Consider the following 24253-nt stretch of genomic DNA (forward strand, 5'->3'; position numbering starts at 1 on the left):
CCCCCGAATGGTAGGAAAATGTTTGGGAGTTGGGCGCATGGCCTCAGAAGGTGGGTCGAGACACCCGTTTCATGTTGTGTTCTGTCTCCTCAGTACCTCAAGTCTTTGCCTTTTCACCAGACATCATGTCGGTCTCCTTTGGGCTGGGGCTATTTGTCCCTTCTCTGGGATCCAGGGGACCACAGTCTTGCAGCCATGGGGAAGTTTGTTTTTGGTCTTGTCTCTTTCTAGTAAGTGGCATTGCCAAAGAGACAGAGAGGAGCATAGTGGGGCGGGGGGGCATATGTGCTTCCCTACCTTCATTTCCCCTGTACCAGAACTGATGGGTGGGGAAGGTATGCATTGTGGGCCCAGGCTCGGGCTGGACCTCGGTGTCTGCAAAGGGCCACAGTTGACCAGATCACTAGGGCAGCTGGGTCTTCTGAGCCTCTCTGCTGTTGTACAAAGCCTAGAGTGGTGGTGGGGGACTTGGGGGAAGAAACAGAACATTTAAGCACAGGAAGTTGGGTAGATATGTGGGGTCAGAAAGAAATGTGAATGACTAAGAAGCACCTAACATCAGGGGAGGGGTGACATCAGGTCCTGAGATGAGCCTACTGTCTCTGCCTCAGAGCAAATCCCAGAATGAAGCATCTGGATGTAGGCCTCTTTTTCGAGAACTTTCTTAGCTTGGTGCTTTGGAGAAGTGAACCAGAGAGGTGCTTCTCTCTTCTGAGTCATTTTATACCTAGAATGCCCTTGGGATGGGAAAGGGGGACAGTGAGTCCAGAGTGAGAACATTCCCTCACCTCACACCGGAGAAGCCGCTTGCCACTGTGGAAGGACGACAGCCGAGGACAGGCGTCTTCTGTTCTGCTTCTTATACCCCACATAGCTTTGTGCCTCAAACCATTGACTGGTTGTCGGTTTCCTCACTAAACTGAGGAAACGGCTCAAAACTTCAGGGCTGTGTCCTAGGGTTCCTACCAGCTCAATGGTGGTTCTGTGCTATTGGACCCTAGTCGGCCCCAGTTGGGGATGTCTGTTTCATTGCTTTGGAAGTGTTGGGACCTTCTGGGTTAGACGAAGTGTACCCTGTTCTCTCATCTGTGCATCTGCTGGGCAGTTTTGGGAGCCCAGAGAGGGAGAAGGTAGGGCTCTGCTGCCTCCCGTTCACTGGCTCTACACCAGTCACACCCTCCTTACCCAAGGGCCAGTTCCTTGTTCGGATGACCGAATATTCTAGTTTCCCTGGGGGAGTTTTCAGTTTATTCCTATTGTCATGGCATAATAATCCGTTACCTTCTTTCTGTCAAAAGTGTCCTACTTTGGAAGCTCAATTATAGTTGGTCCCCCATCCCATGACCAGGGTGTCTCTGTGGTGATTGCCCCTGGGAACTATGGGGTAGCATTAAACAGTTTTTGTGGGGAGGTGCCTGGGTGGCTCAGTCCATTAAGCGCCTGCCTTTGGCTTAGGTCATGATCCTGGGCTTCAGGGATCAAGCCCCGTGTTGGGCTTCCTGCTCAGCAGGGGTCTCCTTCTCCCTCTGCCTGCTGCTCCCCCTGCTTGTGCTCTCTCTGTCTCTCTGACAAATGAATAAATAAAATCTTAAAAAAATTTTTTTGGGGGGTGGGAAATCCTGGTCAAGGCACACAGAATCAGTAGATACTTTATTCGGTATCTCCTGGGATTTCTGTGAAAACCTGCTTCCCCTCCTGAGGCGGCAGAACCTCTTACACGGAGCAGAGAGTAACCTCCAAACACTGTCGATGAGCCGAAGAGTTGTGAACAGCAAGTTTTAAACATGTCATTTGACCAAATCTTTTCCTGAAATGACTTCTTTTTTGAAGAACTCTGCCTCCCCCCCCACCGTAATATACGTATGTATTGCATGAAAATTGGGAAATCGTGAAAAGCACGTGAACAGGGTAGATGTCGCCCATCCCCTCAGCACCCGGAGACAGCGGCTGCTAATATTTTGGTGTATTTCTATCACTGATAGGCACAATCTTGCAGAGTGATTTCTTTGCTGTTAACCTCATATCGTAGGCATTTTCTATCCAAAAAATTACTTGGCAGTTTTTCTCATCTTTTAAGAGTGGAGATTTTGACTTAAGAGTTTCACCATATCCGGGCGCCTGGGTGGCTCAGTGGGTTAAGCCGCTGCCTTCGGCTCAGGTCGTGATCTCAGGGTCCTGGGATTGAGTCCCACATCGGGCTCTCTGCTCAGCAGGGAGCCTGCTTCCCTCTCTCTCTCTGCCTGCCTCTCCATCTGCTTGTGATTTCTCTCTGTCAAATAAATAAATAAAATCTTAAAAAAAAAAAAAAGAGTTTCACCATATCCAATTAATATCATTTTTTAAAAATTTATTTATTTATTTATCAGAGAGAGAGCGAGCACAAGCAGGGGGAACAGCAGGCAGCACAGACAGAGGGAGAAGCAGGCTCCCCGCTGAGCAAGGAGCCCAATGCGGGATTCGATTCCAGGACCCTGAGATCATGACCTGTGCTGAAGGCAGCCACTTAACTGACTAATGCCACCCAGGCGTCCCTCAAATGAATATCATCTTAATTACTGGCACCATTCCAGAGTTTCAGTGGCACCTCTCTCTTAGTACTTCTTAGGTACAGTGTTTGGGGTAGACTTGCTGGAGAACATTCTTTGCATCGTCAAGAGAAGAAATAGGGAGACCCAGAGGGCAGCAGGTGCCTGCTCAGGCCTCACGCGAGTTCTGCATGTTCGTATGGACCTTTTCCGAGCACCTTCTGCGCTGGAGACATTAGACAATGACGACTTTGCCTCGGCGCCTTCCGGCAGAGTTAGCTTCTCCTCTGATAAGATTCCCATTTTGTGAGCTGGACTCCCTGGGATCAGACTCCAGCTCTGCGTTTGACCCGTTGGTTCAGTATTTGAACTGTCCTGCCTCCTGCTCAGCAAACGGGTTATGATGTGAATATTTCCCTCATGGGGTTGTTAAAAGATTCACGGAGTAGGTACGTGTGAAAGGCCAAGACCAGTGCCTGGCTGGGGCGGGTGTTCAGTGGTTGCTGGCTGTGGTGGTGGTCATCAGTGCTAAGGCAGAGAGGTTTGGGCAACAGATTCCAGTCTCACTAGTAAGGGTATGGCCCTCAAGGCAGGGCAGTGAGTTTGCTGTTTAAGTCTCTATTCATTTGGGTCTCCGATAAACGTTAGATCCAACTCTGGGATGTGTTCGGCATGATACTAGTTGATGAACAGGGATGAGTATGGTCCATGCCTGGCAGGGGCTCGCAGTGGGCAGGGGGGCAGAGAGGGCACATTCATGGGATCGAGCATGCTATGCTCGATCATGGCTCAGATCGGGAGGGCCACGAAGGCCAAGGCTGGGCCAGTCTGGGAGAAGATGGGCTGTCGCTGGTCCAGAAGGGTGGTTTAAAAAAAAGCAGGAATTTTGCCTGCAGTGCCCCTTCTGCCTTTTGAGGGATCTGCCAAGAAGAGATGAGCTAAGGTGAGTCTGCCACCAGTTCCCAGGGGCACTGGGCTCACAGCTTCCTCAGGGATACCCCAGCCAGGGCCCAGGGCCAGCCAAGGGAGGAGGGTACGCCCTAGGCCTCCTCTCCCATCCGTCAGATGGGACAGCATGCAGACGTGCTGGCCACCGTGCTTGGAGTGCGTCGGACTTTTGGGGCTTTTGTAAAAGATTCCTTTGAGGATAGTGGACGCACAGTGTTACGTTCATCTCAGGCTTACCACAGTGTTGCAACATTTTTCTATGTCATGCTATGTTCACAACAAGTGTAGCCACCTTCTGTCCCTCTATAACACTATTACACTCACATCGACTACGTTCTCTGTGCTGTGTTCTAGGGTTGTCTTTGAGTTTAGGCAACTACACTACCAGGACTGGGCTCTCGTGCCCGTGTGTTCACGGCCGGCCCTGGCTGTGGTCCATTGAAGCAAGGTACCTGGGCGTTGCCAGTGGGTGAGGGAATCAGTTGTTGTCTGAGATGGCGAACCTTTCCCTTGGTGATTAGTGTTTCTATATTGGATTTCAAGACAGAGAAAGGAAGTAAGATGATTTAGAAAGATTTTTGCCAGTACTGAAATGGAAATTGAGATTAACTGGCCCAGTCTTCATGGAGACCCAGAGAAGTAAAGTGATCTACCCAAGTTTATACAAAATGTTAGTGCTGGGAGTCCGTACTGGACGCTGGAGGCTTCGCCACTGAAAGGTGCTGCCTTTTGCTACCAAAGCCTTTGTTTGCCTGACGTTGCGAGAGCCACCTCTGAGGAGAGGGGCCCCAGGGACCTTGGTGATTCTGAGAATGGCGCCAGACCAGCTCGCTTGAGGTCAGCTCGGTCTTGGACACATCCATGTTGAATGTGCTGACTTCAGTCAGAACTTCAGTGAATTTGGAGGCTGTAGAGCTTGTTGGGTCCTCAGGATGTTTAAATGCCATCCTGGAAAGAGTCCTCTGAGTACACCACTGTGAATAACCAAGGTGACAGGGAGATCGCATGGCTTTTCAGATCCACGCCCCACCTTTTTCCCTCCAAGAGACCATTCCACACCCTGCCTTGCCATGTGGGTGACCACCAGGGGGTAGAAAGGAGAGGAATGGAGGAAACCCAATGACCCCTCAGCAGGAAACACTGTTTGCCTTGGCAGGTTTGTCGGGGCTTAGAGCCAAGATTCAATCAATCCTAATGATTGACTGCATTTAAGCAATTCTCCTATTCTCTTCCACCTCTTGCTTGGGGGTGGAGCAGGGGGCTGGGGCTTACTGGGAAGGAGAAGGGCCAAAGCTCCTCTTTGTCCCACTCTGAGGCCCTTGGCCCTGCTGCTAGGGCTGCCAGTGCGCACGTCTTCCCAAATAAAACCACACCAGGCAGCTCATTGCTCTCAAAGTGGGGTTTTCATTTTGCGCCATTAGCTTAAGTCAGTGGGGATTTAACGCGATCCATGAAATCAAGCAATTAGGCAGCGGGATTCCGGATGGCTGACACGGCTGCTGCTGGGCTGTGTGTGTGAGTTTATGTGAGGGTGTTGAGGGGGCGGGGTAGCCTCCTCTCTCCTGCCTTACCTCTCCACCCCCAACCTTCCCAAGACGTCTGGGGTTCAAAAAACAGGAGAATCTCAATGAGATAGTTTGCACCAAATAAGTCAACTAAGGAGCATTTTCTACATCTGCTGGTTTTCTTTCTTTCTTTCTTTTTTTTTTCAAATAAGAGAAGAAGAAAGCTGCTTTCCATTGATTTTTGTTCTTTGTTTTTTTGTAAGTATGTGCCGTCGTCTGTAAATGCATGTAAGTATTCAGTGTGTGGTTTGTGGTCTGGGGGTCCAGTCTGAGTTGCTGTGACCAACCGCAAGCTCCTTTCTTTGCTTGAGGAACGAATGATGCCAAACACCGGATCCTGCTGGGAACAGAGAGGTCTGTTAAGTTCCCATGGCAGGACCTCTGTCAGTAGGATCCATCTGGGCCCCGATGCCTCAAAACCAGCTTGCCCTGGTGCGCCCAGACCCTCCACAGCAGGGCGGGAGGACGCTGGGGTTTCTCTCCGTCAAATCCTGACCCAGTGCTGTGACCAAATCTCTTTTGCGCTGTTGGATTTGGCTGTGGTGTTTGCTGCCTCAGAGTCGCCCACCCAAGGGATTTGTGGAAATGGGGCCAGGAAGTAGAAGCCAGATCTTCTCTGTGACGAGCTCTTAGCTAGGTCTTGCTATCTTGAATGGGCTTTTTCGTCTGGAGGAGGGGTGTTGGCCAAGTCCGCAGAGCTGATGCATGGGATGCCCATCTGTGGGCCTTCCTGCTCCAGCGGGCTGAGAACAGGTCACTTTGTAAAGAGTTTTCCAGTCTTATCCTCTTGTTCTTCTAGTCTTCTGTTCAGGATCTTCAGCCTTCTCTGCAGAAGAAAGTAACTGAGGACAAAAGGCAAGTCACTAGGAGTCGGGGGTGGTCTAATTGTGTGCTCCAGGATGACTTTTCATTGTCCAGTTGTCCCCAGAATCTGCCAGGGCCCCATCCATCCCCTTTCTTTCTTGCTCTGTGCTTGGGGGAGCTCTGGAACAGAGCAGAGAGCTCTGGGTGGGGAGCCAGGGAGCAGAATTCTTACTTAAGAAGTCCCTTAAAAGATCCCTTAAGAAGCCCTAACACCCTTAAGAAGTCCTAACACCAAGCATCACTCCAATGAAGAGCAGAGGACCTGGGAATGTAATTTTTGTGTTTCTTTTAAGATCTTGCATTTTGTCACTTACTTGTAGTTTATATACATTTAAGTTCTTTACGAGGCTATAAAATTTCTTAAAACTTAAGGTTTTTGAGTCAAAACAAATGCAGTTTAAAAAGTCATGTTAAAATGTTTCTAACAAAAAACTGCAGTCCTCTCTGTGATGCCTTCCCACCACTAATTCTCACAACCCACAGGTAATATTTTCTAACTAATTAGCTATTTCTTTTGATATTTAGGAAAATGGAGTCAAAAAATCACATTAATTTTTTTTAAATTTTATTTATTTATTTATTTGAGGGAGAACAAGGGAGAGAGAGAAAGTATGGGCCGGGGGAGAGGCAGAGGGAGAAGCAGATTTCCTACTGAGCAGGGAGCCTGACTCTGCACTTGATCCCAGGACCCTGAGATCCTAACCTGAGCTGAAGGCAGATGCTTAATGGACTGAGCCACCCAGACATCCCTCCTGAGGTAGTTTCCTATGAAAAAATATATGGAAGACAACTTAGAAATTTTCTAATACTTGAACTGCTAAAAATTCCATACCCAGACACTGATTGATAGCTTGGCTCAGTGTAGAATTTGGAACTTTTTTTTTTTTAATTTTTAAAATTAATTTTTAAAAATGTTTTAAAATTTATTTTTTAAAAAATATAAAATTATTTATTTATTTGACAGACAGAGATCACAAGTAGGCACTGAGGCAGGCAGGCAGAGAGAGGAGGGAAAGCAGGCTCCCTGCTAAGCAGAGCGCCCGATGTGGGGCTTGATCCCAGGATCCTGGGATCATGACCTGAGCTGAAGACAGAGGCTTTAACCCACTGAGCCACCAGGAGCCCCTAGAATTTGGGAATTTTGAAGGTGTTGATCCTATCCTCTAGCTTCTGGTGTTGCTATAGATAAATCCAATGCTGTTCTGTTTGCCAGGTCCCCTGTACTAGATACGTAATCCTTCTTCTCTAGAGGACTTTAAAATTCTCTATGTTTATGTTTCTAAATATCATGAGTGGTTGAGTTGGGATACTGTTAAATATGAGAACTCAGGCTTATTTCTGGAAATTTTCTTGTATGATTTCTTTGGTATTTCTCCTGTCCACTTTCTTGGTTCTGTCTTGTTCAGATGGGGAGGCTCCTGGCTGACTCCGTGTGGCTCTTTTCCCCATCTCTTTGTCATTTGGTTCAGCTTCCCAGGAAACTGTTTTCAGCCTAATGTTATAAAAGTATTCATCTGGCATTCTTACATTTTAAATATCCAAATATTCTTTTTTGTTTTCTGAACATTTCTTCTACTAGCTTTCTGTTCTTGTTTTATGAATACGGTAACGTCTTCTCTAATATTATCTTCGTAGAAAGTTCTCTGGGATTCCCCACGTGGTCTCTGTTATCTCTGAATTCTCTTTTTGCCTGCCTGTTTTGTATATTTTAGTCTCTGTGATTCACACTTTGGGGCTTTGTTTAAGTGCTTGCTGACCCTTGGCTGGCCATTCAGGTCGAAGAGTGAAGGACTAAATTGGAAGCTCTGTGTGTAACTTGTGAGGGCCTCGTTTTAGAGCTTTGCTGGTGGGGGAGCTGTAGGTCTTTTCTTTAGGGATACTAGTTTCTTTAGCTAGGAACCCCTCACACCTCTCTGGGGGATATAAATGCAGTGTTCTCAGGCCTGAGGGACTCACTATTTAGTGTGCAGACCGTCACTTAATCCTATGGAAGGAGTCCAGCCATCACCACCTTGCATTCTTTTGCATCTGGTGGGCCTAAGCCCAGAGTCTGTCTGGTTCGAACCTTCTTTTTATTATTTATTTATTTATTTAAAGATTTTATTTATTTACTTAAGAGAGAGAGTGAGAGAGCATGAAAGGGGAGAGGGTCAGAGGGAGAAGCGAACTCCCTGCCCAGCAGGGAGCCTGATGCGGGACTCGATCCCAGGACTCCAGGATCATGACCTGAGCTGAAGGCAGTCGCTTAACCAACTGAGCCACCCAGGTGCCCCATCGAACATTCTTTAAAGAATAAACCTTTGCTGGTGCTGGAATCGGTAAGGGACTCTTACCAGATTTATGGCCCAAGGCTAGTGGATCTGAGTGTCTTTCTATAGATGTTTAGCCAATTCTCATATCCAGGACAACCTCTGTAATGGAGTTCAGAAGTACCCAGTGGCCCCAATTCATGACCATTTCTGGGTCTGGGCTGCAGTGTGAGCTGGCTTGTTTCTTTCAGGCGTCCCTATCCATAAGCCGCTAGGTTTCATCGTTTCTTCTCCCTGTCAAGCCAGTGTTTACCATCCATTTGCTTTCTATTATCCTGCAGGCTGTTATGTTCTTGTTTTCTTGCATGTGTTTATAACTTTGTTTTTTTACTACGATTTTAAACTGACTGCAGAATGGAGTGCAAAGGATTGTGTGCGCCTGATCTAATGTGTTTGGCTAGAAGTAGCCAGTGGTAACTCTTCACAGACATTCCAGAAGCTTGATGGTTGCCAGTGCGGCCTACCTTTTCTTTTCACTTCCCCGTGGTTTTAAGCTCCCTGGAATTCACCCTCAGCCTTCCCACAGACCATCAGTGACCCCCAGGTCATAAGTAGAACGATCTTGTCTCACACTCAGGCTTCACCTCTGCAGCGTTTGGGACCGAAGAGCACTTCTCTATTTGAAAGTCCCTCCCCGTGTGCTTTTGAGATGCTTGGGTGCCTGGTTTTTCATCTGTGCCTCCGAGGAGTTTCTCAACAACGCTCTCTCTCTTCCCAGTGATGGTGCTGCCTGATGGCCCTCATTCTCTCTTTTCTCTGTACTCGATTCTTCACTGTGATCAGCTGAGTCACAAATCCGATCACTGACTTAGCTTTCCCACCTTTCACATCTGATCCTCCTTGCCCTCCGGCTGAGCAATTCCACATTATTGGTTGCACAAATGGCTGGCTCTTGGCCAAGGGTTGCCATACATCCAAGCGCCGCCCTGTCTAGGTAATTGGACGCATGGTGGCACCATTGGTAGAAGAGGGTCAGGAGGAAGAGATGGTTTTGAAGGGTCCGAATTGGGTGTAATGAGTTTCCTGTTCTCATTTTAGCCTCAGAACTATGGCCAAGCCCCATGGGAGGCTACCAAGGAACTGAGCAAAAAATGTGGTTTCAGGTAACTAAAAGTAGAATGAAATTTTAAGGGTCTACCTGAAGATAAGGGTTTATTTATTTTAAGATCGACGAGAAAGACCCAGACAGCCCCTCATCGCAACCTTAACTTGGGGTTTCAAAGTTTCTAGGTCTCTTAATTCTTGCTGGTAGTGACCAGCAAGGTGAGAGGTGGGAGTAATAGTCTATGCTCAGGTGTTAAGTTGTACCTAGAAAACAAAACAAAACAACCTGAAGTGTTTTGTTCGTTTTGTTTCCGTTCAGGGACGAGGTGTTACAGGGAGCCGAGATCAAGGGCCTGGGTTACTCGTGAAGAAGAAGACTGAGCACAGGGTTGGGGGTAGTGCCAGAGATGAGATCTGCCGGCTCCCCAGTGTTACTCGGCATGGGCCCCCTGGACGGTAGTGCCTCCCAGATCAGCAGGGGGCTGCACTCCACACTTTACAGATGCAAGACAGACTCCGGGAACTCAAAACCAGATTTTGTGGTCACACAGGTAGAACCCAGGACCCAGGACTCTGTCCCATGCCTCAGCTGTTCCCTTAGCTGCTGCCTGGCCTCCTGGGGCTTCTCCTGCCTGCCCACACCGCCATTTGCATTGCAAACCATGAACACAGTCTATGGGCAAATCTCTGGGGTCCAGGCCCTGTCTGCATGGTGGAGGCCGGGTGGGGGAAGAGGAAGTGGTGATCAGTTCCAGGCTGCTCTTGGGCCAGCACCCACCCCTGTCCCAGAAGCCCCTGGATGTGGTACGGTGGGGGGCTGTGCACATATCCACAAGGCACAGAGAAATCAACCTTGGACGGCTCATCGCCTATCCAAACATTGTTGGTAATCTGCATCCCTAAAATAAACCCTTAAAAGACGGAAAGATGTTAGTAATTTCTGGCCATATGTGCCCCTCCTTCCTTACTCTCTCCACCTCAAAAAAGAAACTGAGCCAAATGGCAAGAAATAAAGAGCCTAATGCATAACACATTTCCATCATTTAATTTCCCCTCTCCCCTTGCTGTCCCCCCCACCTATGTAAACTAAATTCCTTTACACGGTCATGGCAAAGGAACATTAATTTTTGATTTGAGTTGTGATTAAAAGCAACACAATCAAAAGAGTGAAATAGTTTCCACCGAAGCAATATCATTTTAAACCCAGTCATGGTGTAGTATGAAAGAGTGTGGTCTTTGGGGTTAAGTGTGGGTTTTAATTCTGATTTTATCTCTTACATACTGTGGCTTCGGGTTGTCATTACTTAACCTGAGTCCTTCTCCTTGATCGTAATAAATAATAACAGTGCCTTCTTAACGTGATTGCCGTGAGCATTAAATCTGGAGCCTCGCACAGAGCCACCTATCCTGTGCTCAGCTGTAGAGTCTGGCCCTTGAAAACCGATGGCTTACTCTGCAAAAAAGAGGGTGCCCTCCATGGGGTGTCTGGGTGGCGCAGTTGGTTAAGCATCCAACCCTGGTTTCGCCTCTGCTCCATATCTCAGGATCCTGAGATCGAGCCCCATGCTGGGCTTGTGCTCAGTGTGGAGTCTGCTTAGGACTCTCACTCCCTCTGCCCCCCCCCCCCACTCTGTCTCTCAAATAAATAAATAAATATTAAAAATAAAAGAGGGTGCCCACGTTGTCAATTGGGGCATGCACTCATTTCAGCTGATGATGTAATTGATTGCTTCTATAGCAATGTGGGGTTCCCAGTCTTAGACTTTGGGAAGTAGCTTGGGATTCACCTAACACTTGTGGGTTCACTTTATTTAGAGGATCTTGTGAAAGGAGTAGAATTGTTCTTAACTGTTTACCTTCTTGTAGCAGTCCTCACTGCCTTTCTCTGGTACGTGGTTTCTCCCAGTCCTGCGTTCTCTGTCTTGCAGAGGGGAGGCAAGAGAGGGAAGACTTGACTTTGCCTAGGCTTGGGCAGTGAGTTTCCTCATGTTGGTCCCATATTCAACCCCAAGGAGAACTTTTCTCATTCAATGAGCCACAGACCAGAACAGTTGAAGTCTTTCGCCAAGTGAACCACCAGGCTCAACGTTTGCAAGCCCAGAAGGGAAGCTAAACCAGGTGTCGGCTTGTGGGGTCACGTCTGGGGTGAGGTCCTGGTTGGGTGGTTTCTGTTTCTTTCTGTTTGCCACACTCCTGCGCTGTCCCCAGCACTCTCTGTCCTGAGCGGGGGTGGGAATCAAGCATAATCAGAAGTACGGGGCAGTGGCTGGTTTGGGTGGGGGAAGAGCTTAGAAAAAAGAACTCTCTTGGGAGGCTGTGCTCAACTCACTTCCATGTGTGCTGGGAAGCCTGGACCAGCCTCAAAGGTCAAGGTTAATCCTCCGCGAGAGCCTTCTGCTGCTTTGTGCCCAGTTCCTGAACTTTCTGCTGCTCTTCGGAGGGAGGCATTTCTTAAGGGATCCCAGGCCTAGGGTATTATATGAGATTAAGTAGACTGCAGAATCTGGAACTCTTTTTGTAAGAAAAAGAAAGCAGTGGGAGCGTTTAATTTACTGACTTTGACACATTCATTAAAGGTTTGTTCCCAGGATGTTCCCCCCTCCTTCCTATTCTCGGGTTAGCCAAGGGTATGTTTTCTCATCAACTAAATACTAAATAATAAAGCCTTCGCAAATACAGTTTTTCCTTTGCCAGAGCAGTCTTTTTCGAGCAGGAGAATCTCTTCTACTGTTTCGTAAATGAAGTCCTTTTGAAATGTGGGTGAAACCAGGAAGTGAGTCTGAGCTCCTCCCCCTTATTTGCTTGGTTCTCGTCACTGGTCCTCTAACTGTGAGGTTCATTATAAAAAACTTTGCAGCCGTAGAGTCATCATGGACTGCACAGTGATTCAAAGGGCACATTTAAGACATGGGTTTAGGCTGAGGATTAGTGACTTTGGCCAAGTAAACTTACCGCCCCCCCATGCCAACGCTTTTCTCATCTATTACATGGGAAAAATAATTATACCTTCCTCATGGAGTTGTTAGGTTTAATTGGGGAAATTCGTGGAAAATACTTAGCACACTTCCGGGCATGCCATATGCTCTCCTAATTGTTGGCTAGTGCTATTCTGTTCAGATTGCTCTCCTAATTGTTGGCTAGTGCTATTCTGTTCAGATTCAAGCCTTTCCTTGTGGAGTGTGGGTGGGAAGTTTGAGATATTAAAAAAGAGGCTTGCTAATTTTGAATTTACAAGAATTCAGAGGATGTACAAATTCTCTGGTAACTAGCATCTGGAGAACGGTTTTCACCTTTTTTGGAATTCTCTGGCCTGGCCAGCTTGAGAGGTGACTTGATTTTTGTAGCGATGCTGAATTGTTAGTGCATATACATCTTCTAGAATTGTTAGTGCATATACATCTTCTAGAATGCCTGCACGCAAATTCAATTATCTTCACCGGCAGGCCTTGCGTTGTAGCCATCACTACATTTCCTGTCTATACATTCACATTAAAATAATGTTAACCCACAGTCTATAGAGTCAAGGAAAAGGGAAGGCCAGCTTGGTGGACAGGCCCTTCCTCTCCCTGCAGAGAGCTGAGCCCATGTCCTGCGTCAGACTCCGGGAAGTCCTCGCTTGGGTTTCTCTGTCAACATTTCACCAGGAATTGCTCGAATCTGTCAAAAGCTCAAAGCAGAGTTTGATTCTGTGTGGGTCTACCCAGTGGAAAGAATATTTGTGGCACCCGTTAGTGGTGACTTTGTGGTTGACGGAACATTAGTGATACCTGCTGTCAAAACTCCCTAGAGGCGCCATGGTGGGGACTGGAATTTCTCCAGAGCAGAAGTTGGACACTGTTTTTTTTTTTTTTTTTTTTTTTTTGGACAGAGAGAGAGAGAGCACAAGTTGGCAGAGAGGCGGTGTCGGGGGATAGGCGGAGAAGCAGACTCCCTGCCAAGCAGAGAGCCCTATGAGGGGGCTCCCAGGACCCTGAGATCATGACCTGAGCTGAAGGCAGAGGCTTAAACCACTGAGCCAACCAGGCGCCCCTTGGACACTGATTCTTGATGAACTCAAGCATAACTGCTTGACACACTGTTTAAATCTCCCACGGGGCGCCTGGGTGGCTTAGTGGGTTAAAGCCTCTGCCTTCAGCTTGGGTCATGATCCTAGGGTCCTGGGATCGAGCCCCACGTCGGGCTTTCTGCTCCGCAGGTAGCCTGCTTCCTCCTCTTTCTCTGCCTGCCTCTCTGCCTACTTGTGATCTCTGCCAAATAAATATTAAAAATAAAATAAAATTAATCTCCCTGTTGCTGTGTGTGCACACGTAGATTTTGTTGGTTTGGTTTATAGCACACAACTTTCAAGGAATTTTAGGTCCTTTGGAAGTTAGAAATCTAAACCAATGGCTTTCTCTTAAAAAAAACAAAACAAAACAAAACAAAACTCAGGGTGACTTTTGTCTTGGAATCCTGAGGTCGCCAGCCTTAGAGTATATGGATACATTCAAGTGTATGAGCTGCTGCTTCTCTGAAAGCATTGTATGATATTTTGCGTCACTGAATTTAAAATATATATATATATATTTTGGTACTTAAAAAAAAAAAAAGATTTTATTTATTTATTTGAAAGAGAGAGAGAACAGGGAGAAGCCCGATGTGGGGCTCAATCCCGGGACCCTGAGATGGTGACCTGGGCGGAAGGCAGATGCTTAATGGACTGAGTTACCCAGGTACCCCTATGATTTGGTTCTGAAAGTGTGTTCCGGAATGTCACAGAGTCCCAGGGCAACTCCCAAGTTACTATTAAACACCATGGAACTAGGGGGCAGAATCAGAGCGAGATGAACTGAGACCTTGGTGTTCATCTGTAAAACTGCCTCTTTCTTTGATTTACCAGTTGACTTTCATTTTGGCCTCCTCTTGGGTCCGAAGTTCGGGTCATTGTTTTAGATGGAAACTTGTGTTCTAAAATCCTTTTTTTCCCTCCTTCTCTCTTCTTCCCCTCTTTGCCTACACCACCTCTAGCCCTGAGGATGAAAATCAAAGAAGTGAAAAAAGAGAACGGTGACAAAAAGATTGTCCCCAAGAAGAAGAAGCCCCTCAAGTTGGGACCCATCAAGAAGAAGGAACTGAAGAAGCTGGTCCTGTACCTGAAGAACGGGGCCGACTGCCCGTGCCACCAGCTGGACAACCTCAGCCACCATTTTCTCATCATGGGCCGGAAAGTGAGGAGCCAGTACTTGCTGACGGCCATCCACAAGTGGGACAAGAAAAATAAGGAATTCAAAAACTTCATGAAGAAAATGAAAAACCACGAATGTCCCACTTTTCAGTCGGTCTTTAAGTGATTCTCCCTGGGTGGGTTGGGGAGGGAGCCGTGGGTTGGGGGAGGGGTGGGGCTGAGCAGACAGCCCTGGAGGCCGGAGGTTCACGCTCGCTGCTCCTTCGGTGGTAGAGGACATTGTAATCCAGTCGGCTGTGCTCCGGCAGCATCCCTACGCCTCCCCTTCCATAGCCACGCTCCAGACCCAGTACAGCCAGTATTGCAAAACCGCATGCCCAGGTAAGGAAAATCATTTAGGTTAGGAAGTCTTTTAGGATCTACAGCATGGAACGGCACATCACTGAGTAAAAGCAGGTGCAAACCATTTCAACCCCAGACGGCCACTAAAAAAGAAAATTCTGCCGGTAAACAAACAAAAAACAAAAAGAAAAACGAGATTGGGCAAAAAGTGAGAGACAGCAGCAAAAACTCAGCTCTGCAACTTTCTTTGTGTTGTTCCAAGTTGCTTATGGATCTCCCAGCTGATGTAGGCCTTTGGAACTAGAACATTCTGACTATTGGTCAGATGTGTTGCTTTCAGTTCCAGAGTAACTTTTCTTTCTGTCTGCCTTGGAGAGAAACACACAGCCACACCCACAACTTGAGATGATTCCCGGAAGTCAGCGCAGGGGAGAAAGCAAAGGGACAGTACGTAACAGTGGGAACGCAGGGAGGTCACGGCTGCTCTGCCTTTCCGTGTGATTGTCTTTTGGCACGAATCCACTCGTCTCTGATGGCATGGACGTGGCGGTTAGCATTGGCCTCCATGTGTGACCTGACCTCGGCACGTGTGGAGGGCCACACGTGCCTGCCTTTGTGTGGGGAGAAGGAAACACCGTGGGGACCAAGCCCGCGGCATGAGAGAGATGATGATTTTCAGTCAGAGAAGGCAATGGTTAGTGGTTTTCAAAAAACATAGTTAAAGAAAAAAACATTAGGAACAGCCCCACAAAATTGCTAGTCAGTGTGAACCGTAACCGGGTGAAGAGCTGCGTGTTCTCATGTCACCTCTCCTCTCATTTCACTTTTGCGGAGGATGGGGGTGGGGGGGTGGGGGGGAACCCTATTTACTTTCCAGCATTTAAAAAAGAAGTGCATTTGAGGTGCATTTGGTGCATTTGAGGCTCCTTTCCAGAAAGCTCTCTCACTGGGCGTTTGGGGTGGGGGGTGGATTTGCCTGATAGTGGAACCATGTGGCCCTCTTTTCTGAGGCGTTCTGGATTGCCCTGGCCCCAGCCCAGAGCCAGTCAAAACGCACAGCGCTTCCTGTGCTTTCCTTTCCTGCGACCAAGTGGATTCCTTCCAACTTGATTGCCTGTAGATCAAAGAAATTCAGTACAACCCACCTGCCTGTCCTCTGTACTTAAAAACAAACAAACAAAAGTATTTTTTTTGAATTTCTGCAGAGGAAGAGTTAAACCCAAAGTGTCCCCATCCAAGGAGAGAGTTTCAAAGGCAACACATCTCTGCAGGTTTTCCCGAGCGCCCTAAGATACTTCTTAAAACCCGTGCGTTTCATAGGCAATGTATAGAAGCTCATTCACATAAGCAGCTTTACTCCTTTTGTTCAGTGACTAAGAAATCATTCTAAGCAATTAATGTTCACTTGCCCCTTGAGCCCGATTCTTCATTCTCTGTAACACCCAGAGTTGGTGAGTTAGTAGTTGTCCCTCTGGGCCCGTGTTTATACCCAATCCGGAAGCTGCAGTGATGCTGGAAAGTGACACCCATGAGGCTCCCAGACTGACACAGAAACAGTGGAAGATTCTGTTAACTTCTGAAAACTCCAGTCTGCAAATCAGCACGCCACCTTCATTACCTACCAGAGGGTTATCCTGATATAATTAACCTCTCGCAAATAGTGATCCTATTATTTTAACAGTTTGCTGTTGTTGTTTTCTTTTTCTTTCTTCTTCTTCTTTTTTTTTTTTTGCTTCTCTCTGACCTTTAATCATAAAGTGTTGGGGATCTTAAATGATTTGTCTGAAATTTTGGATGATTTTTTTACAAAATGTGTATATATGTATTAGTTAATTAGAAATATTCTACTTTCCTATTATTAACTGAAATTCTGAACGATTTCATGAATGCATGGATCTGGGCCTTTGTTTGGGTTGCTTGGGTTGATGAACTCAAGAGTTCAGTGCTCATATGTATCTGCTCATTTTGACAGAGAGCGTGTATGCAACAGACCTCTGTCCAAAGCAGGGCCGTAGGAAGGGGTTTCCGCAGAAAGACTGAGGAAAAATGGGCGGCCGTGCTGCACAGCTCTCTGAGTGGGAATTCTCAGGTAGGAGGTGATGTTTGCAGCCCAAGCTCACAGTGGACTGGCACTGTGAATTGCAGCTCTTGGTTTTACCCCCACCAGACAGTCCCAGGGCTTGTGAGTTTCAGTGAGGATTTGAGAGGCACGCGATCCCTCTAATCCATCAGCAGTTTGAGGGCACAAAGGGAGGGTCTGCGGCCAAAGCTGCATTTTTATCACAACCTTTGTTTTTTCAACTGAGGATATGACAAAACCAATGTGCAGACCATCGGCTTGGTCATTGGTTTCCAAAAGAGGAGGTGATCTGGTAATTGTTGCAAGTTCAAAGGTCATATGTGTAAAGGTTAAAAATCATTCCGGGAAAAATCCTGTGAAGTCATTGACAGCACTCAGCTCACTCTTTGAAGATTGCTGATTCTTTGATGAGATGAGAATCCCAAGAACACTTCACTTTTAGACGATCCTGTGTAACCCTTGGCTCTTGCTGCCAGGGCATTGGCAACAGGGCCCCGGAAGGCAGAATCCTGGGTCAGAGCTTGAGTTTTCATTTGGATCTGTAAATTATAGACATCTCAGAGCCCAAAGCTAGAATGTGTGTTTCTCATCAGCCTCCCAAGTAACTAGTTGCTCTGTTGTAACTCTGCAGATGTGGGCTCGGGCCATCTGTTCCTGAAGCACACCTTGGGTGACCCCCTGGGACCAGCTTCCCGGCCATTCTGATCTGTCACCAGCAGATACATAGGGCGTGGGTGAAATTCCTGTTTGCTCTAGTCCCCTCCTGTAGCACTCCTCTTTTAGAGTCTAAATCTTTTACAAAAGCTTTGAATACTGTGAAAATGTTTTACATTCCATTTCATTTGTGTTGTTGTTTTAACTGCATTTTACCAGATGTTTTGATGTTATCACTTATGTTAATAGTAATTCCCGTATGTGTTCATTTTACTTTCATGCTTTTCCTGCCATGTATCAATATTCACTTGACTAAAATCACTCAATTAATCAATGATAATGTGAGTTGTGTCTTACCCCTCACCCCTCAACGATAGACCACTCCCCCTCCACATCCCCTGCTTGAGTTTCTTCAGTGAGGTTTTCTGGTCTTAGTTTAACCGCTTTGCAGTGCTAACTGGGTGCGGGTGGGCTGGAGGAGCACCTGGGAGGCATTGCCGACTCCCCTCATCTCCATCCCACGTTGACCATCTGCTCCCGTGGATCATTTCCAGAAGCATTTCTCCCGGCTGTGTGTGTTTCAGACCAGAAAGGTTACATACTTGTTCTACAAAGAATGTATTTTTCAACCCTGCCTTTTCCGTGTTTTGGGTTTCAGATGCTTTCTCCTCTTTAGCCAATTCTGTGTTAATTTGAAAACTCTCTGGGACCTGGAGTCTTAGACCTGTATGAGATCTTAGAGGAGACCATGTCCAGATGTTTCATTTATAGCTGGAGAAGATGAGAGGGGGATGGCTGGGTTTCACAGGGAGCTTGGGGTTCCCAGGTCAATGATGTCGCTGGAACAGGAATCCAGGGCTCCTCGGGGCTAGACGTGTGGGAGCAACATCTGAGCGACTGGTGATCTTCTCTTTGGACCCCATGGGAGGAACTTGCTGAGCCCAAGCCATTTCATATTAGGTGATACACTTCTTGCCCAAGGAGATCCTCAATGTGACTTTTAATTCTGTAAACACTTCCAGTGACAACTTCATTTGATGTCATTTTCTGATTAACAAGGCACCTCCAAACCTAAGACAATTGGCAGTTTTCCCCAGAAGTGAGTAAATACTCCCAGGTCACCGAAAACCCCACAGAAGCGTGGAGACACCATTTCTCAGGCGTGGTGTGAGGACTTGAGAAAATTCCACAAAAGCTGTGCCCTAGTATCTAAAGATTTTCCCATGCTAATGCATGTGACTGGTGAACTAGTGATATGCTAGCCAATCAAGGCAAATATCGACATTATTTCCCTTTTTATTCCCCCACGGTTAATGAAAAGAAAACTGTCTTTTAGGTTGGATGTGGATGTCTTTGTCACCCATTGAAGCCCTATCACAGCAATCTATAATTTCCCGTTGCTGTTTTGAACATTTTTTTAACAAATCAGCAAAAAAGATAATGAAGTATGTACAAAGGCATCTTGGCTTCTGCTCTTGGAGTCATCCTGGAGTCTGGGGTCCCCAGGGGTTACGACTTCTTGTGCCTTGTGCCTTAGAGACTCTGGTAGCACCGGGATCAGCAGCCTGGCCCTCAAGCCCTATAGCTTCCACACTTATTCAGGGAATTATATAGGTGCTCTCCAACTCGCGGGCAGAAAGAGATGAAGTGTCACAACATTATCCATGTTAGGTGGGTCTTACTAATTTTTTTTTTTAAAGATTTTTATTTATTTGACAGGAAGAGATTACAAGTAGGCTGAGAGGCAGGCAGAGAGAGAGAGAAGGAGGAAGCAGGCTCCCTGCTGAGCAGAGAGCCCGATGTGGGGCTCGGTCCCGGGACCCTGGGATCATGACCTGAGCCAAAGGCAGAGGCTTTAACCCACTGAGCCACCCAGGCGCCCAATTTTTTTTTTTTTTTAAGATTTTATTTGACAGAGATCACAAGTAGGCAGAGAGGCAGACAGAGAGAGAGGAGGAAGCAGGCTCCCCACCAAGCAGAGAGCAGGTGGGTCTGTCTTCTAAGGCCGCCTCCCCACACTGGGTCCAGAAGTGTCAACAATTCCCTTTTGCTCCCGAGGAAGAGAAAACTGTACCCATCACCCAGTAGTAATCAAAGGAAATGGAATCATTCTTAAATTTTATTATGGGTTCCCAGAACTATTTAAGAAATGTGAGGCCGGGTTCGTTTCCCCAGGAATCCAGTCCATTCCAAACCCCAGATATCAATCCAGGCCTTTCAGAGAGAAAAGAATCAGAAGTTTCCAACGTCTTTGGATGTGTAAGGAAAGTTAAGGTAACACATTTTCGGTGACAGATAAACCTCAAAATTTCATTGAAAAAACCTTATTTTTATTTTTTATTTTTTTTAGCATAGATCATCAAGGGAGAGCCTGCTAAGAAGCAGTTTCTGACTTGACACCTGTAAACTCAGATTCAAAGGGTTTGCCATGGAGCCCTAGGATTTGAACTTTGAACTAGCGCTCTAGGTTTCTCAGATGCCAACAGGCTGTTGGATCTTACTTTGCAAAACATTTTTGTAGGACATAAGTGGCCTGGGAATAACAGGCAGGCTATTATTTTTGTATCCCCCTTATCCCTACCCACAAACTTCACATTACTGCCCCCCTTTCTAAAGTTCTGAGTTCTTCTTACTAGGTATGAGTTAATACAAGAGGTTGTGCAGAGATGCGAGGGCAGGAATGAGCCCTCTCCCTTAGCTAGGGACAGCTGGCTTCCCAAGTAGTTCTCAGACTTTGATATGCCCACCAGCCAGCGGAGACTGAAAATGCAGATTCCGATGAGGAAAGGGGGTGACGGCAGAGTCCTGCGCACTTCTGATGGGCTCCTGGCTGTGCGGAGAGGCTCACTACTGATCTGTTGAGCGCACTTTGAGGATGAGACTAGAAGGGGCAAGTGAGAAGGTCTGTGGGGTTCAACAGTGTCTTTGCTCCCTGCTCTCTTAATGCCATGTCTGGGATCTCCATGCAGAGCTCATCTCCTCAGGACTCAGTATTAACTTTGGTTGGAGAAGAAAATGTGTGTGTGTGTGTGTGTGTGTGTGTGTGTGTGTGTGTGTGCATGGGTTGGAAAGAAAATCATATTGTGGGAGAGCCCCAGTTAGAAACCCAAAGCTGGGGGCCAACCCTCTCAACCCTCCACTCATTCAATTTCACTTTTGTCCCGGGCCTTGATGGTTGGTGGTTCTTCTGCAGAGTCCACTCATCCTGGAGACTCACGGATCCCTTCCTTTTTTTCTTCCTCAGCAAACCATGAGCACTACCATCCTCTGCCCTCTACCGAGTTGCCTCAGTTCCCAACCCCAGCCCACCAGGGGCCGTTGAGGTTGCCCTACTGGTGGAATTCACTTCGACTGCTGAAGTCCTATCAGAATCTGACAACAGAATCGGGACTTTTCATGTTCCATTTGTTCATATCTGGGCCGTTTCAAGCTCAGGTTATGGGAGAGGCCAAGAAAAGGGGAAAACTGAAGTATTTAGAGGGGAAATCCCACCTCTTTCAAAAATTGAGGACAGCCTGCCGAGCTGGGCTGATTTACCGAGGAACAGGCGTTAGGAATTTCTGTCAGCGAGGGCCTTTTTTGTAGGTTTGGAGAAGAGGGGTACCAGAACAAGCTCCAAATAGGAGCAGAGAGCTCCTGTGTCTTTATACATCTGCGGACTATTTAGATAAGAAGGAGCTGCATTTAATCATGGAGAGAACTGTTTGCTTAAATAAAGGGAGGGAAAGTGGCATGTGTGTGTTTAAGGAGAGAAAGAGGAGGTGGGAGGAAGGAGAAAGGATCCAGCAATTTTCCACAGCTGAAACCCCACCACGTGGTTTTAATTAGGATGACCTTCCCATCACCTGAGTGCCAGAGTTGGCGGACTGCGGAGTGGGGGCGAAGGCTTTGGAATTCTCATGGTCTTGTCCTTGGGATTTCAGATAAGCTACCCAATGGGCAGTGTGAGCTCCAAGGCGAAACTCTCACTCAGAAAAATGGGTTGATGGTGCTGTGAATCTTGATGAAAACAAGGACACTGGCTGGTGGGTCCCATGTGATTTGGATCCCAGCAAAATTTCAGTGCTGCTGGAAAGAGAGATCAACTCCTTCCCCGGAGTGCCTGGGTCCTGGGCCCCAGAACCATGTGCACAGGAAGCGTGCTCATTGGCTAGCCAGGTGGGATTTCCCCTGCCAGGCCTTCTAGGAGATTCCTTAAATGTCAGGGCTGAAAGATAAATAAAGCAATCAAAACCGACAACTGCCTCTTAGATTTCTTTTCAAAAAAGAGATTCATGAAGAGGAAGAGACCCTGTCCAAGTGCTTTGTACCTAATCTCCTGTCTGCTGTTTGTTTGGATACCTCCCTACCCCCACGTATCTGCTGCTGCTGTTTGTCCTGGGAACGAGCTAGGGGATAGGGGTGGGATAAGACCTCAGTTTCCAGTTCTCCAGGCTCTCCAGTTCTCTGGAGAGTTTATGCAGATCTGAGCAATTTTGCCTCTTAGCCTAGAAGAGTGAGCCTATAATCTGAAGGAATAAAGTTGACACATGCCAAAACCTAAGTCCTTATTTCACAACGTGGCCCATGGACCAGCCAGGGTGGGTTCCACAGAATTAACTGGATTCTTCTGGGGTCAACACACCTCCCAAGGCTGGCAGCTGAGGCCACTGGGAATCTAAATTTGGCTGCTAGTGTTGGCAGGTGACTCAGTGACTTCTAGCTACAGTATGCCCCCTCCAGCATGGTAAATCAGGGCCTGGCCTGGACCTGGCCTGGGGTGGCCCCAAGGGCCTCACAGGGAAGGAGAGGGAGGAGGGAGCTTGTAGCTGGCTAGAGGAAAAAATAAGCACCAGCCATACACTGCAATTAATGTCAGCCTGAAGCCTTCCTAGCTAGGCCCCCAGTTGCCAATCCGCCACCACGTGTAAATTTTCCATACTCTGGTCATTCTCTCAGGCTGTTTGGATGCCTCCTCTTTGCAGTGCCAGGACCAACGGCTATTTATGATATGGAGGCTAGAGAGGGGGATAAAGGCATCCCACGATGGAGACCAAGCAGGGAGAGGGTAGATGTGCTCCATGACCCAGAGCCTTGAAGTTATTCCCACTCAATGGAAGGAAAGAACTCACTTTTGAAACCTTAGACACTGGATTGATGGTGATATGAATCTCCATGAAAAAAAGGACAGCTGGTGTGACCTAGTTGGTTTAGATCCTAGCAAGATATTTCCATCCAAGACCCTCCTTACTATGACCCCTACCCTCTAGTTCTGGGCTGGAGGGTGCAGCTCTCCAGTAGGGGACCATTCTTTTCTCCAGGTCTGAACATTTTCCAGCAGTCCTCAGACTGAACATACAGCAGGTCCAGAGAAAATCTTGTCCTCTTTTCTGACTCACAATTTCCTCCCTGCCTGGTGGATGGAAATGTGTTTGTTCAAGAGAAGTGGTTTCAACTGCAGGGAAAAAGATCCAGCTTTAAATCAAGTCAAATGAAATTCATGTGTTCTAAGAGGCGTGTGCATGCACGCGCGCACACACACACTCTCTCTCTTTTTCTCTCCAAATGTGCCAGGGAAGGTCACAGCTCCGCCCCAGGAGGACTCCTCTTTCCAAAGCACAAACTGCTCCGGGTCTAAATTTGTTGCTATGGTTTTTATAATCACTGTTATGTGTTCTGATGATTGTGAGTGGCGTTGGGAATGTTTGTTCTCATGTAATTGCTTGTTTCCTACTGAAATTTCCATGTCAGACCCTTTCATTGTTCTCATTATTGCTCGCTTCACATTCTGCCTGCTGGGGAAGACCCATCACAATGCCTTTGGTATTGTTGGTATGGATTATGGAGCCCGGATGCAGGACCCCCCCCCCCCCCCACAACTCCTGCCCCCAACCCCAGGCAGGCTGGCGGTGGCTGTCAGGAGCCAGCCACAGGAATTCAGGGCTGGGAGCTCTAGCCCCGTCCTGACCAGTTGGGGTTCCCAGTTGCTGGGCCAAACATCAGGGCAAGGGGGATTTAACAAAGGTTGGCCTGCCTCCTAATTTGGGATTAGGCTAAATTCAGAGTGCATTTTGCACCCCAAATATTTCAGAGGGAATGTGATCCTTGTGTTTCTGATTCATGTGCATTAACTCATTTAAATGTTGATTTGCAAAGGGCCAGTGATGTCTAAATAAACCTCTAGAGCTTCTATTCCAAGCCAGCCTTTTTTTTTTTTTTTTTTTTTTTCCCCTATGACTTTTTGTGAATAGGGTAGGTGGGAGGAAGGAATCAAAGATTTTTGTCTTTGAACCAGGAAGCTGCATTCCACTGGGAATGAAACTTGGTCAGGAGCCCAGGAACACAGACCTTTGGAATCAGCTGGGCTCTCTCCTTTGGACAAGTCATGTGCTTCCAGTCTCAGTTAAAACCTCCTGGACTTCCTCAAGGCCCAGTCACTGTCCAGGCAGTACAAAGCACTTGAACTTGTGCTGAAAATGAGCCAGAGCTCAATTAAAAGACCATTATCTGTTTACACAAATAAATGCATGTCTCGAGCACATGTGGAATTCTGGAATAAACACCCGTGCTCGCCTCTTCTCTTCACCTGAAATTCCAGCAGCCTCCCACGAACACTAATTTACTCTTTCAAGAGATCCAACCCTTACAGGAACTTGGGGTATGTTTTCTTACAGGATGCACATGAAACCTGTTTGGAATGGGGCAAAGGATGATAGCATTAAAAATTCAGCTGTGAGGGACTTCTCTGGTCACCCATCCTCTCTAGGGAGCCCTGGGTT

General features: G+C 47.2%; 1 protein-coding gene across 1 annotated transcript in view; it reads left to right on the forward strand.

Moving 5' to 3' along the window:
- The window catches only part of SFRP1 (secreted frizzled related protein 1), a 45370-nt gene extending 27541 nt beyond the window's left edge, over positions 1-17829 (forward strand). Inside the window, exon 3 of the mRNA XM_059156150.1 lies at positions 14263-17829. Within this exon, the coding sequence (XP_059012133.1) occupies positions 14263-14585 (323 nt within the window). The 3' untranslated portion in view covers positions 14586-17829. The remainder of the gene's footprint in view (positions 1-14262) is intronic.
- The last annotated feature ends 6424 nt before the right edge of the window (positions 17830-24253 follow it).

Source organism: Mustela lutreola, chromosome 18 (assembly GCF_030435805.1).
Source record: "Mustela lutreola isolate mMusLut2 chromosome 18, mMusLut2.pri, whole genome shotgun sequence".
NCBI classification, from domain to species: Eukaryota; Metazoa; Chordata; class Mammalia; order Carnivora; family Mustelidae; genus Mustela; species Mustela lutreola.